Below are 21,503 nucleotides of genomic sequence, written 5' to 3'. Positions count from 1 at the left end.
TTAGAAGCATTTCTACTCATTTTGCTTTTCTGAATTTTCTTTAAAATGAGCGTGCATTATGACATTCCTCATATGACACATAACCACAAAAGCGTATTCTTCAAGTGAGATGGACTTAGAAATACGGTCTTGCCAGAGAGAAGAGGGAAAAATCCTGTCAGAGTTTTGTACCGACCGTCTCAGCGCTGAGCAGGAAACTGCTTTCCTATCGTGCTTCGGGCTGAACGAACAAGAGGCGGGAGAATTTTGCCGTAGAGCCCAGGGTCTCACCTGTGCTTTTTATGTTCCCAAGTCAAGTTAGAAATGTTGCTAACGCAGTAACATTACCGTGTGTGTGTGTGTGTGTGTGTGTGTGTGTGTGTGTGTGTGTTTTTAAATAAAATATATTTATTTTTTTAACTTTTTATTTATTTATTTATTTTTTAAGGAGGGCACAGCTCACAGTGGCCCATACGGGGATCGAACCGGCAGCCTTGGTGTTATTAGCACCACCCTCCAACCAAGCCACCCTATCTATATTTTTTAATTGTCACAGGGACATATAGCACAGCATAGGGAGTGTAGTCAATAATGTTCCAACAACTATGCACAGTGTCAGATGGGTAATAGACTTATTGGGGTGATCACTTTGGGAGGTATGTAAATCTCTAATCACTACGTTATTTTCTACACCTTAAACTAATAAAATAAACAGATATATCAGTTAGCGGCTTCAAATGACAAGCATGCATCAGCTTGGTTGTGGGGTGGACTTGGGTGCACGGGTCTTCTGCTGGTTTTACCTGGGGTCACTCATGTGTCTCCAGTCAACTGGCAGTCGATGGCCTTGCTCTCTTGTCTGGGGGTTGGCTGGATACCTTCTGGGGCAAGAGGGGTGATGGGGCCAAGTATCTCTCATCATCCCAAAGGCTAGCTGGGGCTTGCTCACATGGCGACGGGTTGCAAGACTTCTAAGGGCAGCAAGGGAGGAGGCTGCAAGGCTCAAGATTCACACAGCCTCACTTCTGTCACTCTCTGTGGTCACAGCCCGTGGGCCAGCCCAGATGCCAGGAGCAGAGAAATAAACTCCACCTTTTGATGGAGCAGGCGACAAAGGCTTGTGGCAACCTTCGCTGTCCACCATTGAATGATTCCATTTTGGAATTCGAATTTTCTGTTTTCTGATTCTGTGTTTTCTCCAGGCTCCTGAGAGCTCAGTCTCTGGAATGGTTCTACAATAATGTGAAGAGCCGTTTCAAACGCTTCGGCAGTGCCAAGGTCCTGAAGAATCTGTACAGGAAACACCGGCTGGAGAGCGGGGCATGCTTCGACATCCTCGGTACGCTGGCTGCCTGACTCTCTGCGAGTCCGTGGGGAGCGGGTGGGGTAGGAGGCCTTGCTCGGAGGCCCCGTCGGCTGAGGCACCATCACCTGAGACAGAGAAAGTTGCTTAAACTCCCGGCTCTAGTGAGGCGCAGACATAGGACATGTTTTTGGACATACACCAAAGACTCTGCTAAGTTTTGAGTCTTTAGGTTTCAGCATCCCCACTGGGCTGGATATAGTAGGAGCTGGGAAGACCAAAGTATTTCTGCAAATTGCAGATGTTTTCCTTCTGAATCCTTAGAAATTAAAGATTCTTGATCGTCTTCCCCCTCAGGATTAGAACATTAGAACGCCGTCTTTGTTTGGTTGTGTAGACTAGGTCTGCACTTGAAGGATATGCCCTCCACACTTCCCTTCCTTCCTGCTCCAAAATTCTATTTATACCAGCCTCAGAATTTGATGTAATGGGAGAGTGAGAAAAGTATCAGCTTCCTCCCAGGAAGCTTGAAGGATGAATCCTGCCTAGGCTGTTTTATATGGCTAAGACAACCAATGTATGCAATTAGAATGAGAAATTATGTTCTGTAGTTCTCTCAGACCAGCCAGTAGAAAGAAATGGTTATCAGAATATGAGCAGAATGTCCTCCACAAGAGCCTATTTTTTCTCTCTAGAGGCAGATGTTTTCGTCACTTTGCTGACACAGGTAAATGCTTTTTATCCTCAAGAAAGAGGGTAGAAAAAAAAATCTCATCCATCCCATTTGGAGCTTTTTCACCATCATTATTTTGTATTCTCAATAAAGTCTTCAGTTTTATCTTATCTAAAAATATGCCAGCCACTGAGACAAGGGAGAAAATAGGATGGAAGCATTGAACAGAGAATCATTAGCGCCTTTTGTGGTAGTTGGGAGAATATCTTTCAAACGACTCAAGAAGCCTGTAGCTAAGAGAGCAGTGCTGAAGGTTTCCATGTATTATTTTTATTTTCTCTTTTCTCTTTTCTCTAAAGTTTTTTCTCTAGGAATGAAGGCAGAAAACAAAGCTTAAAAGTAATGGTGTTAACAGTAGTTCCTCAACCCAAAGAAGTAGCTCCAGAACGTTTCAGAATAGAATTGGCTCACTCATTTGCATCCCTTTCCTTCTTTCCTCTATTGTACATCTTCCCATTTGCTTTTTTTTTAACCTCTTTACATGTCCTCAAATTCAGATGTCATAGGTGTTCTCACCTGCTTAATGCAAATGGAGGGAAAAGCAAACACATAGAGAATCCTGTAGGACACAATACAATTCTGATTTCCTTTCCTTTCTCGGGAGGATGCCCCAGGAGAAGCAGGCCGACACGAATCCCAAGTGGGCCAGCTCAGGTCTTTGAAATCCTCAAGTGTCATTTTCAAAGGAGCATCATCTGCTGGGAATAACATTCGTCCACAAGTGAAGCCGGTTTAGGTGCCGGACCCCCAGTGATTCTCTTCTTTCATCTGGGCTTCAGTCACGGCCCCAACCACATCGCATCCGGGGATGGTTTACAAAGCCGTCGCTTCGTTATCTCTTCCCAGTGTGTGGCCCTGTGCCTGGTACATCGTATGTTCTTGATATTGCGCTAACTAGTTCAGTCTTAAAGCATTTTGTGGGGAATCAAGAGACTTCACAGGAGTATTAGCATCAGTTACTTTCATGATTAGTATCTCCAGTTAAATTAAGATTTCCTTTTGATACACGTGAAGACAAGCAGACAGGAGACAATTAACGAGATGGTACTTGAGCCTGTAAAGCCGTGGTTGTAAAATAATGACATTTATGCTACATGCCACCTAGAAAATTCAGTGACACCTCAAGTATGGAGAAATCTCCCAGTACTTAAAGTGGCCTCCCGGTTAGGTTAGAAAACCGCCTGTCCCTGTGCAAGTTATTGGCTGTGCCCTGGCCTCTCTGCCACTGCCCACACCCCGTTGGCCGGATACTCACCATCTAGTCTTCCCACTGAATGCTTGCGCTGCGCTGTGAAGCACCCAATCAGAGCACTTAGCGCCTCTATCATTTTATATTTATTTATATAAATCTTGGATTAAGAAATTCTAGACTGTCAAGGTTGTCAGGGCAGGGAGGACCCCTGGCTTTGCTCACAGTATACCCTAATACTCAGCCCAGGGCCAGGCACCTAGTAGATAGTCGTGGAGTATTTGCTCGGTGGATGAATGAATGAATGAATGCTGATGTAGCCCTGCCAAAGGGAAATGTTTGCTAAGATGTGTAGCCTGGGGATGACTTAACCTAAAGCTTTATTTTAAAACTGGGGAAACGGAGACCCAGGAAGACTAAATTACTTCCTCAAGGTGACAGAGCTAGAATAAATGGACTTCAGGCCTTTTGAAAGCCCGGCCAAAAACCACACACACAGAGCATGGTATGTGGTTAGGCTGAGTTACCATGACAGGCTGCACACTCATGGCTTCTTTCATCAAGGTGGCAGCCTACTAACCCGCTACAAACACCTATGGCAGGTACTCTTAGAGTTCCTATCTGGGAACCCCCATGACAGCCCATCCAGGGAAGCACAGGGTGTGTCGTCTGTATTGACACCGTTTGCTTAGTTTGATTTGACACCAATGGTGTTTGCCCCTTTTGACCTAAAGAATGTAGACCTATATTTATTTTCTCAGTTCTATCAAACAGTGTTTTCCACCAGCATCAAATTCAATATATTTATTTTTATTTTTGGACCACCTGCTATCTAGGTGCTATCTTAAGTACTTGGGATACAATACAGTGACTTAAAAAAAAAAATCAATCATCCCCACCTTTGGAGTCCTCATTTGATGTGAACACATATGATAAAAACCCCAATCTTAAAAGGGCTTTAAAAAGGGTTTAGCCAACTGCCTTCCCCAGTCTGGAACTAAGACTAGGGTTGTGTATTCAATTAAAAGAAGACCAGAGAAGAAGCAGTGGGCCTTAAAAGATCAAATGCCATGGTTTACCTTGTCTCACACTGGGTTTGTTTCACACGGACTCTCTTCTGCTGGAGAGAATGATGACAGTAAAATCATAAACTAAGGACATCTGTCTGGATCAGTGCTGTGGACTGTAGCTAAAGACCAGGGACACCAGGTCTCATCACCCATCCTGAGGACAGCACCCTGGTTAGTCCTCTTCATGTTGGAAGGAAGCCTAGTGTCAGAGAGACTGAGTACCTCACTCTAGGACACGTAACTAGGAATTTTCAGGTCCAGGAATGGATCTCGCATCTCTCTGACTTCGATCTATTTTTCTGTCTTGGACTCCACGTTGCATCTAAAGAACTTACTGGAAGAAAGTTGGGGAGGCAGCAGTGCTATACCAGGAATCCATGTGAGCAGGAAAATGGGATTGGTTAAAAACTGGAGCATTATTGTGGGAGCCAGAGATTCCCTACATCTATTTGCAAGGCTAACTTCATCAAAATGGGTCTGGTGGTCTGCCAATACAGCGACACAGAGCACGAGTGCTCACTGATAATCTCTGATGGTCATATTCTCCCTGTCCCCCCACCCACCCCGCTTTTTCCCTCTCTCCTCCAGGAGGAAGCTATTTTGAGGCGAACCTGGAGAATGAAGGAAGTATTTCAGGAAGTGAGTCAGCATTTTATAGGCAGGCGGAAGGTAAGGTTGCTGAAGAGTTGACAGCTAATGGGAAGTTGGGGGAACAGAAACACCTGCAGATAGTCAGGGTCTCCCAACTGCGTTGTGACCCCTGGATCCAGCTGTGTGTTTCAGTGTGGGAGTCTCCGTGGGTCTTGTCACTGCGATCGGTATGAATCCATCATCAAAACAATGCGATATATAGATGATGTGTTACAGAATTGTACACCTGAAACCAGTGTAACTTTAGAAACAGTTGTCACCCCCATAAACTTTAATTAAAAAAAAAAAATAGGTGAGGACATCCAAGGTGTGGCCTAGAGTAGGGTTTTCAGGCGGGAATTCCCGCCCGTTCTCAAGAATTTTTTTTTTCCGCTTTCCCGTTCCCGAATCCCGAGAAAAGTTGGTTGGAAAATCGGCTCCTTGAACCCAGGTGGTTGGTAGTATCGGCCGTTACTTTGTGGAAGTGATTCATCGTGGAGGACAGAAAACAGTCTGTATCTCGGGATTCAGGAACGGGAAAGCAAAAAAATTTCCTGAGAACAGGCAGGAATTCCCACCTGGAATCATAGCCTAGAGAAAGCCAAAAAACGTACGTATGCAATGCATTTAAACTATTCTTAGAAACGATGTATCGTTTACTGATTAACTTCTACTTTTTTGTACCAATATAATAGTCCCTTTAGGGCAGAGGTTAAAACAAACCTCTAGTTTCATAAAAAACCTTCTCCAACACGTCCGGTCCTTCTCCAAAGTGAGAGCCCTTGAGAACCAGCGTCTCTGAGTCGCCCTGCTCCTGGGGCCCCCTCGGCTCTTCTGCTTAGTCTGTTCTCTTCTTTGGGTGCCCTCCCACGAAGGTCCTGTCCTCTCTCGTCCTCGCTACCTGAAGCTTCTCCGTGGGCGGCCACACACCGTGACCTGCCTCAGCCCTGAAATGTCCAGCCCTGATTTCAGCGCAGAGTTCTAGACTCCGGTTTCTAATGCTTGGCCATCAGGACCTGTAGGTCATCCCGGGACCTTAGCCTCAGTGTGTCCTAATCACACTCCTCAGCCACTTAGGTCCACCAGCAGGTTTTCTACCCGCAACCCCGCTCCCTGCTCCCACCGTTCACCCGAGTTCCTGTCAGCTCGATTTCCAACACGATCCTTTCCTTTTCATTCTGACGCCCATGGCTGAAGCACCTCCCTGCCCACAAATTTCCTATATTCATACTATCTCGGTGACCATTTGTACCAGTCAGGGCTCTCCAGAACCACAGGAAGAGCGCGCGCGCGTGCATGCACACACACACACACACACACACACACACACACACACACACACAGATTTATTTTCAAGGACTTGGCTCACACATTATGGGGCCTGGCAAACCCAGCATCTATCGGGTAGCCCAGCAGGCTGGAAACCCAGGCAGGAGTTGCTGTTTCAGTCTTAAGGCAGGATTTCTTCTCTGGGAAACCTTAGATTTTTCTCTTCAGGCCTTGCAACTGATTAGCGAAGGCCCACTCGCATTTTTGAGGCTAATCTCCTTTACTTAAAGTCAACCCTTGTAGATGTTAACCATGTCTACAAAATACCTTCACAGCAACCCCTAGATTCGTGTTTGAGTAAAAACTGGGTGCGATCGCCCCGCCACGCCGCCACATAAACCAATCTTTTCTCCATCTCACTGGTGTTTTCACCTCTGGTCATTCTGCCTCTGTCTTCTTACTCTTCCTTCACCTCCCACCAGTTTTTCTCTTGGAAATACCAACCTGAGCCTTCACTTTCAGCCAAAACATCCTCAGTGCTCCACAGTACCTTCATCCAAAAATCGTCAACTCGGCACCCAGAGCCTTTTTGCTTATGTCTCCAGACTCTGACTTTGTAGGGACCTGTGGAACTTGGTCACCATCCCTATCATGGGACCCACTGCATGCCGTTTAGCAGTTACTTATGTGCCTGGAAAGCACATGAGAGTGTGGGCTCAGCTTGTCCATCAGGGCCTCACTCTCTGGAGGTGTTTGGTGAACTTTGATTCTGTGAGAATTTGAGGGGCATCTCTTCTGGGAAAAAATACATGGATGGGTATCTCGAAAAAGAGAGATGGGAGACACAGTGTCTGTCTCCAGGGAGCACTTAGTGTGGTGACAACTTATATTTGATAGCCTCTGCTTACAGAAACATGGGGAAAATGTGTGTCCAGTCAGCCACCCTGGGTGTGCAGAGCCCTGAGCTGGGCAGCCCTGACGCGGCTCTGTCATGACTGTTGTAACCGGCCTGTGATGTACGCATCCGCGGGCTGGATCACTTTGACCTTCACGGAGTTGGTTGTGGAGATTTTATTTTGTTTGCTAAATGCCATTTGCGGTCCACATTCCTGTCTCTAGGAACCTAAGAAGCTTGAATTAAGTTCTTTAATGGAGGCCTTGATTAATGAATGAATTGATGTCTTTACACCTTGTCTCACTCTACAAAGAATTTGAGGCAGCTTTCGGGAGATTTGCATGTGTTGAATAATGCATGACCAGGAGATTATAAATGGAAGCCGGAGAAAAGGAAACCTAGACACACAGCCCCCAGAGCTATGTGCTTGTGGCGGATGTGCACTGGGCTTCTGAGGTGACCGGATGGAATGACAGACATTCTCACTCTTGAGTAGGAAGCAAAAGTCTAGTACCTTGGGGAAGCAGCACTCTTGCAAGCACTTAGCTCCAAAAAGAAGTTTGTCACCTGAAGAAGTCCTTCGACTTTGGGACACTTCTTCGTGTTTGTTGCCATATGCAAAAAAATATGTTCACTAATATGATGGCATGATTTTTTTAATCACGTGAACTTGTGTTGATATCACTTGTGTGGTGAAAACCAAGGACATTGGAGGCGGAGAGTCCTGAATTCAAGTCTCAGGTCTCTTACTGTCTCACTGTGTAGCCCTCGGCAAGTGATTTGGCCTCTGTACTTCAGTCCTCTCCTCTGTAAAATGGTACCTGCTCAGCGGACCATTCGACGAATAACTTGCATCATGTGTGAGCCCCTCGGCCTGGGACCCAGCATGTGGTCAAGCTCGGTGAAGTTCAGCAGCCTTACTATTGTTAATAGAACTGGTTTAGAGTCTAAAAAGTTCTTCCATGGATTTTGTGTTTGCATTAAGCCATAGGTACAGCCCAACGCCCTTAGAACATGGGATCATTTTCATCCCTATCCTCATAATGATACATTACACGCACAAAATAACACGTAATTTTTATCTGAGAAAGTCAGTAAAGGACCATTATTTCTTTATAGTAAGTCCTTCTGTTCAGTTATCTTTAAGCCACTTTGTGTGTTTGGAGCTGTGCTTGGTCACAGATCAAATCACGCTCTCTGAGAATGACCTGTGTGAGGGGTGAAGGGTGGAGGCTTTCTGGCTCCAATGGACACAACTCCAGAACCTTGGATGGACATCCAGCCAAGAGTGGGGCAGGAGGGATCTGAGAAGGTTTTTCAGAGGAGGAATCCTTGGGGTCCCCGGGAACCAGCCCTGTTCCAGAGCAGGGGACCAGCGTGAGGAGGAACAAGATAATGAAGACAGGTGGTAGCTGTCAAAGAATCACGGATACTTGGTTGTGTCTGGGGCAGGGATGTGGCTGACTTGCAGGAGGCAGTGAGGCGGGTGAGAAGGGCATGGGGCTTGTGTGCCAGGGTAAGCAGGGTGGGAATTATCCCGGAGCCCCTGAGAGCTTTCAGCAGAATTGCCTACAGTGGAGCAATCATGTTTACTCGTCTTTCCCTTTCAGAAAGTGGTCTATGTTCTCTTTCCTGTTTAGGACACAGCATGATGGACACACTGGCCGTTGCCCTCCGCGTGGCTGAAGAGGCCATCGAGGAGGCGATTTCCAAAGCAGAAGCCTATGGGGACAGCCTGGTACGGCCCCCCTTCTCCTCCTGGGGGAGGGTGGGTCAGTGTGCTGGCCTCCAGGAGAAAGCGCCGGTTGTCAGGAAACCAACGTCACGATAGCCATCCTTGACTGGAGCAGTGCCCAACCTCCCCCTTCGTTTATGTTCAGGACGCCCAAAAACTGATTGCCGAGTCCCCCAGGCCCACCCCAGCTCACAGCCATTCTCTTCCCTCCGTCTGCAGGACAAGCAGAACGAGGCCAGTTACCTGCGGGACCACAAGGAGGAGCTGACTGAGGAACTGGCCACCACTATCCTGCAGAAGGTAGGTGGGCCTGGCGTCCAATGACTGCGGTTTACCCCTCGGGCCCAGGAAGGGCCTCCGCTGAGCTGGAGGGCAGCCATGGGCACCGTTGTTGTCTTGGGCATCATTTCTGGGCCTTGTCACCTTTGCTTCCTGTGCTCTGGGGGCTAATGCAGAAGGGTTGCGTTCACTGTGAAATCTGCGCCGAGGGATATCCATCTGCCTTTAGGGATTGAATTAGTGGGTGAGGAGCCAGGGATTCAGCACTGAGCAGGTTGCTCACTGGCTTCCTGTTTCCTGGGCTGTGAGAGAGAGACAGGCAGTGTTTTCTCACACTTCTCAAATAGTCTCTTGCTGAGGAAATTGTGCGGTCACCCCCCGCGGCTTCCGTGCCGTAAGCTCCCCCTTACAGGGTGTATCAGTAATTACTACTTAGGAACCAACCACCCCAGAACTCTGTGGTGTTACGCGAGGATTATGTCTACGTTCCACGGCCAATTCTCCAACCCCAACGGGGAGTCCGACAGTTCAGTTCAATTCTGACACCGCTTGGAGTTAGCAGAGACCCCACGCATCAAGGGCTCGCTCCCACAAGACTGCCCCACTTGAGACACCCGTGCACGTCTCCGGAATCCCCGAGTTACCCACTTCTGTCCAGTCTACTGCAAATGCAAGGATTCCCATGATCCCCCTCACGTTGGATAATTTGCTAGAACGACTCACAGAACTCAGGAAAGTGCTATACTTACAGTGACCTGTTTGTTAATTATACTGGATACAAATGAACCGCCAGAGGAAGAGACGAGAGTGGAACCACGAGGTGTGTGGGCAGTGGTGGTGTGCAGAGCTTCCGTGCCCTCTCGTGCCCCCACGCTCCCAACACATCCGTGTACGTACCAGCCAGGACGGTCCCCACGCCTCGGTGTGTCCGAGTTGTTAATTGAGGTTTCATTACGTAGGTGTTGTTGCTTAAATCACTGACCACCTGATTGAATTCAGTCTCCAGTCCCTCTCCTCCCCAGGATTGGGGTAGAGCTGAAAGTTCCGTGGTTCACCTGGTCGGTTTGGTTTTTTTCGATTACAGTTGACATCCAATATTATATTCGTTTCAGGCGTACAGCATAGGGATTGGACATTTATATACCTTATGAAGTGATCACCCCCATAAGTCTACTACCCACCTGGCACTATACATAGTTATTACAATGTTATTGACTGTATTCCCTATGCTGTACTTTCCATCCCCGTGACTGTTCTGTAACTACCAATTTGTTCTTCTTCATCCCTCCATGTTTTTCACACAGCTCCCCACCCCCCTCCCATCTGGCAACCCTCAGTTTGTTCTCTGTATCTATGAGTCTGTTTCTGTTTTGTCTGTTTGTTTATTTTGTTTTTCAGATTCCACATATAAGTAGAGTCATGTGGTGTTTGTCTTTCTCTGCCTGGTTGTTTTCTTAGCCATCAGCCTCCATCTATCTAGTGACCCGGGCCAGTTACCTCATTAGCATACAGAGACACTCCTGTCACTCAAACAATTCCAAGGGTGTGTGAAGCTCTGTACGAGGGTCAAAGAGCAAACCCATATTTTATTATATTACAATTTATTTCTCACTCGTGCATCTATAACTGGCTCCATCTTGGGTTCAAGTCTGTGCAGTAGATTCACTCTGGCCTGACCGAAGGCGCAGCAGCTACTTGTGGCCCCGACAGAAGCACAAGACAGCAAGTAAAAGCCAGCAGTGTCTGTTAAGGCCTAGGCTCCGCCCTGACACTCTGTTACCACTCCCTCCTCACATGTCATTGGCCAAAGCAAGGCGCACAGTCAGCACAGAGCTAAAGGTGGGAAATGCACTTGACCTTTGAACAACACAGGTGTTAGGGCACAGACCACCCCCCAGTCAATAATCCACGTATAATTTAAGTCAGCCCTCCGCGTACAAGTAGGCCCAGGTCTTCTGCCTGACGTGGCACCTCAGTTCATTGCATTTCCTGGCTTTCTGCCTTCCTCTTCATCACCCCGTCTGGTCTGAAAAGGCGTTGGAGAATATGCCCCTCTTGGTGGCCCAACAGTTTTCTCAGCTGCTTCCTGCCTGTGGGAAGTTGGGGTCCAGAGACCTTTGTACAAATGGGCTCGTTAAATCCCAGTGGCCATGCCCAAGACAGCAAGTGGTGCACACACGCTGAAGCCATCCCTCATGACTCTTGTATCTGCCCCCTTCACAGGCCTTCCCGATGCTTCCTAAAATCAAGATTCACAGCCAGAGACTCTGGGTTGGAGATCCAGCCCCATTATTCATGAGTTGTGCGGCCTTAACTGATAATTTAACCTCTCTGAGCCCGTTTCCTTATCTGTAAAAGGGGGACCGTTATAGTATGCAGCTCTTAGAAGTATTTTGAGGATTAAATGAGGCAAAGCACCTACTGTGCCTAGCCCAGAGTCTGGCACGTAGTAGGCACTTAATACATAAAAGAAGTTGTCAACATCACGAAATGATTATTTGTAAACTGTAAAGTGCTGTAGATGTTCAAGGCTGTAGTTGTACTGTTTTATCATAAGGCAGATCTGAAACGGGCTGGCATTCTGTTGAAACTAAGCTCTTACATGGGTGAAAGAAAAACCCCAAAGACTGTCCAAGTCACTATGCATAGCATCTGGAGGCCTCTCCAATAACTCGTCCCCTTTGTCACCCACCTCCTCAGATCATAAGAAAACAGAAGAGCAAAGGGGAGCCGCCAATGGAAGAAGAGCCAGAGTGGTCACAGCCCCAGAGCTGCAGCGCCAAGGCGGCTGACGAGGGGACCACAGCCTCCCCAGAAGGCCACCAGGCTTCTGGTGGCACCCTGTGGGTGAGTCTCCAAGTCCCCCCCCCACCACCACCACCGCCATGCCTAACACAGGTGTCCCGCATGCTGTCCCCATAGACATGGGGACAGCACATTTGACCATCTTTGGTTGACTCATGTGCCCTCCAGACAGTGTAAAGGTTCCTGAAGGGCCAGTGGGAAAGGGAGCAACGGAGAGAGGAAATGTGTGTGTGAGTGGGGGCCCCGAGGGGCGAGAGGGAACAAACACAGTGGCCTATTGAGGACCATGGAGGTAGGTTTTTACACAGGGACCAATTTGGGAAAACTACAGATGTCAATAGACATTTTTTAAAATTCATTCTGGAAAGAGTTTCAGTGAGTCCCATGGGGGCAAAAAATAGCTTTATCAGGGAGATCACTTGCTTTTCTGAAACTCAAAAGGGACAGCAAGAGCATTGCCACTGTCATTTGCGTCACCAAAATGGTCCTATTTAGACACAGTCGGGAAGTCGTGATGTGGGTCAGCCTTTTTGTCTGTCACCCTGACAGTAAGCCAAGCGACAGTGGCCTTCTAGTGACCAGGCGGTCTGGGCCTGCTCCTGTCTGCCGTCCAGGCACCAAGCCCATGAAACCCTTTGTTACCTGAGTAGCCCCAGCAGGGGACGTGCAACGCAGAGGCTGGGCCTGTGGAGCTGGGCCTTCCGTGTGGAGGAGACTCAGCAAGAGGCAGAGGGACAGGCTGGCAGGGCTTGTGTCCCCTCAGCCGTAGGGCCCGCAGTCGTAGCGTGGGACAGGGCACACACAGGTGCAAGTTAAAGCCGAAAGTCAGAGGGAGGGGTGCGGGGCAGGGGGGACGATGCCAAGTGTTTACCCAACTCCTGGGAGTGGAGGGGGGGGTCAGTGGCATTCATCCCCTCCCGGAGCAAAGTGACAAATGGGGGAGCAGAGCAGCACGTGGTCGGCGCGCAGTTCCAGGAGTGGTGGTCAGAAGCGTCACCTGCATAAACTCTCCCCAGGTCCTCACCAGACACCAGATGCATTGGGGGGGGGGGGGGTGACGAGGAGTATCTCTGTGGCTTTATCAGAGACTTGACTTCATTGGCTTATCGGCAGAACCTTCCCTTGTTGACATGCTGTCAGCTTGTTTTGCTGCTGTTGTCATGCTATGGGCATCAAGGTGAACAAACTGCAAAGGAGACTCGGCCCCTGTGCTCCTGGACTTCGTCGTCCGGTTAGCAAAGCAGGAGGGGATACACCTATGGGACATCAGTGGGCTCCACAGTGGGCCCGCGTGGAGAGGGTCAGTCGGGACATGGAGGTGGCACTCAGAGAAGGGAGGGGCCGGTACCTTCCTTTATATAAACTCTATGTGCACCGGGCGTTTACACATGTTATTTCTTAGATCCAAGTGAGAGCACCCCACATTATCCCCGTTTTACAGAGGAGTAAACCGAGGCCTAGCTAGCTAGCCTGAGCCACTGGAAGTAAGTGGGGGGGCCAGGACTAGCTGGCTCCGAGCGTTTCCTAGACTCTGCCATCTCCTGTTTCATTGGGAAGCTCTGGATTTGAAATGCCCGTGTTCCCACCAGATGCTCACCAGGTCTCCTTGTCGTGTCTATAGCTAAACATGGAAATGGAAGTCCTGCCACCTCCTGGAGACCAGAGACACTGTGTGTGTGTCATTAGATTGTGGGAGAGCGGGCTCTCGCACCACGAGGCACAACACTGGGCAGGGCAGTGATTACGGCCACCGCGTCCCCTTTCCCCAGGGGACGACAGAGGCCTCCCCACCCTCCTCAGCCGAGCGCTGCCCTAACGCGGTGACGCTTCCTTCCCAAGGGGGCTTCACACTCAGCCCCTCAGCTCTAGTCCACCTGGGAAGCAGGCGTGGCCGTGGGCTTCTTCACTGAGGGAGACTGTTAGAGGCGGAAATCAGAGCTGCGCCGGATTCCCACTGGGTTGCTAAAACAAATACCTCGCAGGGTTTTCTTTTCTCATCAGAAAAATCCGTCTTGCCAAACGCCTGCCTCCCACACAGCAGAATCTTCCTTTTGGCTCCAATACCCATGTAGACAGAGCTGATTCATTTATTACTGTTTTTCCTCAGGCAAATAACAGAATATGGTTTATTTCTAGATTATAGAATAAAGCCTAATGAAAGTCCCGCTCTGATTTTCTTTTTCTTTTAAGTGTGTTTTTCCAGGACCCATCAGCTCCAAGTCAAGTAGTTGTTTCAATCTTGTTGTGGAGGGTGCAGCTCACAGTGGCCCATGCGGGGATCGAACCAGCAACCTTGTTGTTAAGAGCACCGCGCTCTAACCACCTGAGCTAACTGACCACCCCCCTCTCTGGGATTTTAAAGAATCCTTGAATCTTTGATTTCCAGCACTTTGCAAGCTATGTCCACTTCCCCGGCACGAGTCCGCCTTTGTGGGAGGGGCTGGGAGAGAACTTTGAGGTTATAGTTTGGGAAATAGCTCACGTGATACACTCTTTGCATGAGCACTCCTCCCGGCATAACACCTAAACCCCCGGGTCATGTGGCCTGGGCACCTCACCGAAGGGACGAGATCATTGGGTGGTTCCTGTCACCACGACCTTCATCCTTAACTTGGATGCTTGATCAAGGAGGTCCCTTCCTGTCCTCTCCCTGTGAGTCCTCCCCGTGCCGTGATTTGCCATATGTAAACAGCATATTATTTTCAACAATGTCAGTCAGGAGCCATGACGGCTTTGTCTTCCTCCATCCATGCTGGGACTCATTGGAACTGCCCCAAACAAAGCAGCCTGAATGTGGGAAGAAAAGAAAGAGAATCCCAGCACCCAGCTGGGTCCCTGGCACAGTTTGCCCCTTTGAGCAGCCAATGTTAGTAGCCCCTGATTGTCAGTGGTCACGTTTGTGCAGGCTTTGGGCCAGCGCAGCATTGGCTATATGGTGGGCTCCCTGCAGATACAGGTCTGCGGCCCACTGATGGCCGACTGTGTGAATGTGTGGGGGCTCAGTCATGGTCAGGACTGGACTCCTTCCCTTCTGGTTCCCAGGATGCCCGTGGAGGAAGGAGAACATGTTGATTAGGGTTCCATCAAAACCCCAGGATTCTCATCAGTGGCCATTTTTAGCTCCTGTTTTGGTTTAAAGACAAGTACTCTGATTAGAGCTTTTAAAAACATTATCCGGAGGAGAGCTTATACCTTACCCAGCCCTCGTGATAGGAATCCAGTGATTCCTGATTAGTGGTCTGCTTGGAAAGGCTTACCCCAAGTTCTAGCCGTCCTAGTGATGAGGAAGCCAGCGCACTTCCACTGTTTGAATCCTGTCCCCATTAGTCTCCAACCATCCATATCAACAGACTAACAGGACGGACTGAGGTGACCCTCAGCGCCCACACTGACCACCCCGGAAGACAAGCCACAGGTAGACACCCTTGGGGGCTCACAGGAAGTGACTGGACCCGTCCTTGCCTCTGACGTCTTTCCCACCACATTTCACCCCTTCCTCTGTTCGTCCTGTCTCTGTCCTGTCCTCTCCTCTCTTGCCTTCAGACTTCCGTATGATGTCACACTCCCCAGCCTCATGCCCCTTGGCCGGGACCCCTAGCCCTTCCCCTCTAACCAGCACCATAGCAGGGCCAGCCTGGGGCCCTGGAGGGGTGGCACATGGCCCACCTACGTGGGCTAAGCCGATGCTTTATCCCAGTAGCTGACCCTAGTCCCCTGTGATGAAGGCACCTTTGCTAGGACAACATCCAGGAGTTAGGACCTGAGAAGGACTGACCCTTGCCAAAGCCACCATATTGTACAGCTCCAGGAGCCCCTAGAACACAGTGTGATTGGCACCCCCAGGGGTTGTGCAGCATGATGGCCACAGCTCTAGCTGCTGCTGAGGCCCCTGTGGGGAGGGGCAGGAAAACTATCAGTTAAGGAGAAGGCATCCCGTGTGCCCATCACATGTTACTTCTTTTACTTCTCACCACAAGGTGGAGAGACACATAGTATTGGACCCATTTTATAGATAGAAAACTGCTTTAACATAACTTACCTAAGGCCACACGTCTGCTGGCTGGACATCAGATACCTTTTTCCTGCTCCAAAGCCCTTGATCTAACTTCTTCCTCTATAAAATGAGGTTGGTGGACTCAGTGAATGCTAAGACCCCTTTCAGCTCAGAGGTTGCACTGTCCAATTCGGTGGCCACGAGACACACATGCCTATTTAAATTTAAATTAGATAAAATTAAAAATTCAGTTCTTTGGTTGCACTGACCGTGTTTCAGGTGCTCAACTGTTCCTGTGGCGGGTGGCTGCTCCATGGAACAGTGCAGATGTGGCACCTTTCCATCTTCCCAGAAATGTTTATTTGTCTAGGGGTCTAGATAAAGGAGTGAAAGGCAGAGGGCATAACGCAGAGACGTGCCCAGACACTGGCCAGAGCCTAGACACGAAGCAGCAGACCAAGTCTCGGTTCTTGGGGACCTCATGGAAGGTGGCTGTGCTGCCTTCCCACGAGCTGTGCTCACAATGGATGCAACTCAGCATACCTGCCCGATCTCCCTCGGGTTCTGGGTCATGGTGTCTGGCGTGGAGCCTGAGCATACGTGTACCGACCGAAAGCTCCCAGACGATGCCACCAGGCTGCAGGCTTGAGGATGCCCTCTTTATGACACCGATGAGGCTCCTGACGTATGGGCCATGCAGGGCCTTAAACTGTGGCATCCTGGCAGTGCTTTCTCCTTTTTCCTAGGTTCTCTAACAACCTGGGCAGGTCTGGCACAGAGAATAACTGCGCCGAATCCCAGAATGCTGCAGACCACGCCACTCAGGCTTAGCTGCAAAACCCAGGCTTCATTGATTCCCGTTCGGCCAGGATTTCTCATCTATTCTCTTGAAAGAAACTTCAGTGTGATTGTTCTCTTTTAATTTCCTCCATTATTGTATGTGGTTCTCTGCCAGTTGGGGGGGGGGGGGGGTCAGCGCAATCCGGCTTTCAAAGCCTTAAGATGCCATATCCTAAAAGGAACTAACTAGCTCAGGGGTCATAATTCATTTAAGGCCTGTCTCTTTGGGCGCGTGTATACAAAAAGCCATCTCTGTAATAATAAGGTGATCGTATTGATGGAAAATACGGTGACAACAAGAGCCAGTGACTAAGACGTGTCCCTGCCTGACTCTCTCTCTTTCTCTCTCTCTGTCTCTGCTCTAAAGCTTTCTGTTTTCCTCAGTCTTTTCTCTTTGTGTCTCTGTCATTTTCTCCCTCACATTCGCTCTCTCCTGTGGCTGACTATAGTACAGACCTAAAGTATTATAATGATCGGATTGCGTTTAGCGGCTATGCCTAACGCTGCGAATACACAGCAAAGCTACGTCTCAGTTGTTGATTCATCTGACCTCTCTTACTGGTCCCTTTGCGCCCAAACCCTTGATGCGGAAAACATCCTCTCCCTGTTTCATGTTGTGGGCTCCTTGACAGCAGACTATTTGGAAGCCGTGATCTGGGCCTCGGGGAGCCTGGCGGCCATGATGAGAAGGATAACATAGCACCAGCACCACCCAAGACATATGGGTAGAACACGGGGGATGCAGCGACTGCAAAGGAAGGGACAGTTGACCCTTGAAGAACACGGGTTTGAACTGTGCAGGTCCACTTATACGTGGATCTTATTCAATAAATATTGTCACTGTATTTTCCTTATGATGTTCTTAAAAACATGTTCTTTTCCCTGATTTACTTTATTGTCAGGATACAGTATGTAATACATGTAACATACAACATAGGTGTCGGTGGGCTGTTTATGTGATCACTGAGGCTTCCAGTCAACAGCAGCCTATCAGGAGTTCAGCTTTGGGGGAGTCAAAAGTTATACACGGGTTTTTGATGGCAGGGTCGGCATCCCCAGCCCCCGTGTTCAGGGACAACTGTATAACCAAGGTAACCGACGATCACACTCTGTGTTGTGCACAGAGCCTCGGAGCCGGTGGATGGCAGGGCTATCAGGGTTGGAGCATGTCATCCAGGAGTGCTTGGTCCCCTGGCTTTGAGGAAAGGCTCAGGCACAGCAGCAAGAGGGCGGAGAAGAGCATGGGCTTGGAGCCAGACAGACCCAGGGTCAATCCGCCCCCGACCACCCACGTGCTTTGGGCAAGTTATTCAACCCTGCCTCAGTTTACTCCTGCGCACCCAATCAGACTGAGTGAGAGAATGGATACATTGCACTGGCTCCGCGATAGAGCTTCCTAAATGCTCTTGTTCGGACTAATATTTCCTGAGTGCTTTCTACGTACCAGTAATGACACTGATCCCTTAATGAGGCAACTGAGACTTAGAACAGCTGAAGTTTCCCAAGATCCCACACAGCAGGAGGAGGAGCTGGCACTGGCCCACGCCCTGACACACTACCCATTTCATTACTCAGTGCCTGAAGAGTTAAGAGTCGGGGCCTGTTTGAAAGCCCAAATTCTCACGTGCATCTTCGTGAGGCTTTGCTGGCATGCTGACATTCCTGGACCGCGCGCTCCACCAGCCATTCCCAGCCTACCTCTTGTGCATAAACATGCAGACTCTGTAACCCAGGCCAGCCCTTCCAGACATCACCAGCCTTGCTGCTGCTTTCATGGACCCTAGAGTGAGTAAGAGGAAGGGAAGAAAAGCAGAGGCTGTGGGTCTGAAAGAAAGGGTGTGCATAGAGAGCCCAGCCAGGGTTGTCAGCAAATAATCAACTTATCCCATCATTTCCAGGGAGCCACCGAGTTTGCACTAACTGGTGCGTAAAAGCGTTGTTGTGGCGCCACCTACGGGGCAGCGTGTTCATTGTAATGAATTTGTAGTGAAACCAGGTCTGGGGTCTCAGAAGGGGAGTTTTCCACCCTGGCTGGAGACTACGGGCCAGCAGTGTCCTGAGACCTGTTGGAGACAGTTCTTTGAGGCCCTTTGTGGTTATCAGGGTATAGTTTTTTTCTAATGTGAAACAATGGCTTGCCTGAAATAAAAGCCTGGCATCCCTAAGTCTCTCGTGAAGAACACAGATCCCATCTGTCTTCCCTGTTGGGACTTTTCATTTCTTGGTCTTGGCTTTTGTACGTTGGGGAGCATTTTTGTCCCATAAAAATAGACACCAGCCACCTCCTGGAGACACACGTGTACATACCATTTGAGCCACTACAAAATCAAACTACAAACTACAAAATCAAAAAATAATTAAATATTATTTCCCCCTTTTTTAAACATTAAACAAGTTGGTGTATGACTCTAACAGACTGTGGGAAGTGTGTGATCACGCAGAAGGGGAGTCTTCTTGCCAGTTCACGTGGGAGGAGTCTCAACAGTATGTCCCCCTGAATACATGGGGGTTCATCATACAAGAATTTTTTCCTTCGTTTTTAATAACTTCACTTGCCAGTTGGCCATCAGTCTTGACCTCTGTCTTCTCTGATAGCCACTTGTCATCTGTCAAGGATTTAGCAAAACCCTAGGTGGCTCCCTGAAGACCCAACCCCGTGAACACCTTGGATGTTATCAAGCATCAAATCTGTGCAGGGCCCTAGGGACAGATTGGTGCTTGCCATGCCTTGGGAGGGAAGGAAGTGACACCCGGCTGCAAGCCACCTGCTGTGTGTGCCTGTTAGCTTGGCTGTCCTCCAAGTAAGACCTTGCTCTCCGTGATGTAAGTGGGAATGATGGTGGACTTCTTATTTCTTTCTCTTGCTCCCTAATTTTATCCAAGAAATGAGTAAAGAAAACAAATCAGACGCTTCTGAAAACCCAGCCTGCAGCCCACCCCAAGTCACATTCACTCCACAGCAAACACTTAATTTATTCCCAGTTCCGTACCAGTTCCTGTGCCAAGGGCTGGGGGTGTCACCGTCAATAGGCCCTTGACTGCCCTCAGTTGTTCACAGTCTCATGGGGACACCAGGCAAGAGACATGTTTGCAGGAGAACGCAGTGTAGCACAGATAAGCCTAGAGGGAGCCCAGGACCCCAGCCCAGCTTGGGGAAGGGGGTTTCTCACAGACCATGGCCTGTTCAAACTGAATATACACAGAATCTTATCAAGTTGGTAAGATGGGAGAGCTCATCCACCCTGGGCCGTGTTGACCTGTGACGCTACATTGAAAGGCAGGTCTCGGGGCCCCTCATGCTCTCTTCTGTCATCAGAGGGGTGAGCGGCAAGCTGCAACCCTGGAGGGGTTGCAGTTTAGAGGGTCCATATTTGTTCTATAAACCCATCTTCCTCCTAGATTGGCCCCAGGGTCTGGTGAGGGGAAAACAGCAGAGGTTTCCCAGGACTCTTTCTGAACCAGAACTGGCCTGTACCACCCTCTCCAACAAAATGTGCCAGCGCCCTACGTATGAGAGTTCCTGGGCCCTGGCTGTGATGATGGGATGCTGGACCCTGATCCTCAGCTATCTCTGTCTTTTCTCACGCTGGCTAACCATCCTTCGAGGTGAGGCTGCCGAGTGCATTGTCCTCTCCCCAAACACCAGTCATGAAGCTCAGTGTTGCCCCCCCCACCAAATATCCTGGTGCTGATATTTGCTCTTTGTCTTTGTTATTCTCAAACAGCTTTTTTAAGTTCCCACTTATTATGCATTTACAGTGTGCAGGGCAAGGTTAATTTTGCACATCTCAAGAAATTAAGTCACTTGGCCAAGGTGTTGTAGCAGAGAGGATGTTGGAGCCCAGGTTCAGCTGAAGCCTGAGTCCAGCTCCAGCCCTACCCACAACTGTCCTTTTGTCTCCCATTCTTAGCACCTGTGGTGGGAGAGGATGACAGTTAGTAAGTAGGGTGAGCACATTTCTCCTTACGAGAGAAGGCGGTGGGGCTGCTGGCACTGAAGTCCGCCAGCAGGTGGAGACAGACTGCTTACGGGGCCTGAGTTAGATGGAGATGGGTACTTTATTTCATATTGCAGTCATGGATGCTTCCAGTGGCTTTGCCCTTCCCTTCTCGGCTTATCGATATAAAGAGAACAAAATAAATCACTAGTAAAAGATAATTCCTTCACTAAACGACAAAGGAAAAAAATTGGTCTCTGTTTGATGAAATTCTTTATAACATTTAAGCTTCAAATTCACTATAGATAATATTCGTAACACATTTATATACATACAGGAGATACAATTTAAACATGTTTTCTGTCAGTCATTTGAAATCACTTCTCTCACTTCTCCTAATGTTAGAGTTTATTTTTCTTTCTTTAATTCAGGTGCTAAATGGGAACATGCTGCAATAGTTCTAGGCTTGTGGACTGACAATTCTTGGTTCATTTATCTGTTATAGCATTTACGTTGCACCTACTGTTTATACTGCTGAAACTCAGGTTTGGAGTCTTCGAGAGGAAGATGCTTTCATTTCTCATCATCCATAAGTGGCCCTAAGAAATACTGGCTTGGAGAATGGTTGGCTAAAAAGGAGCTGAATGAGAATTGGCTCTGTCTGTTTCCACTACATCTATGATGCTTTCTAGAAGGCCTGGCCAGCTTGCAACAGAATAATCAGGAACCTTTTCTACCATCTCATGCATTATGTACTTATTTTCAGCTTTTAATCCTGAACATGAGAACAGCCCATGCTGTCCAACACATCTTCTCCACGCTGTGCAGTGTCAGCCCCAAAGCT

General features: G+C 48.8%; 1 protein-coding gene across 6 annotated transcripts in view; it reads left to right on the top strand.

Annotated features, from left to right (window-relative positions):
* MYRIP (myosin VIIA and Rab interacting protein) overlaps positions 1-21,503 on the top strand; it is a 237,073-nt gene that overhangs the window by 168,970 nt on the left and 46,600 nt on the right. For 5 of the 6 annotated variants that reach the window (XM_033133112.1, XM_033133109.1, XM_033133111.1 and 2 more), the window contains exons 4-8: positions 1,182-1,318; positions 4,863-4,943; positions 8,709-8,806; positions 9,023-9,103; positions 11,783-11,929. In XM_033133112.1, the coding sequence (XP_032989003.1) occupies positions 1,182-1,318; positions 4,863-4,943; positions 8,709-8,806; positions 9,023-9,103; positions 11,783-11,929 (544 nt within the window). The remainder of the gene's footprint in view (positions 1-1,181; positions 1,319-4,862; positions 4,944-8,708; positions 8,807-9,022; positions 9,104-11,782; positions 11,930-21,503) is intronic. The other variant, XM_033133115.1, reaches the window with a different exon arrangement.

The sequence above is a fragment of the Rhinolophus ferrumequinum genome, chromosome 17 (assembly GCF_004115265.2).
Source record: "Rhinolophus ferrumequinum isolate MPI-CBG mRhiFer1 chromosome 17, mRhiFer1_v1.p, whole genome shotgun sequence".
Lineage (NCBI taxonomy): Eukaryota > Metazoa > Chordata > Mammalia > Chiroptera > Rhinolophidae > Rhinolophus > Rhinolophus ferrumequinum.
This window is presented reverse-complemented; position numbering and strand designations above follow the sequence as displayed.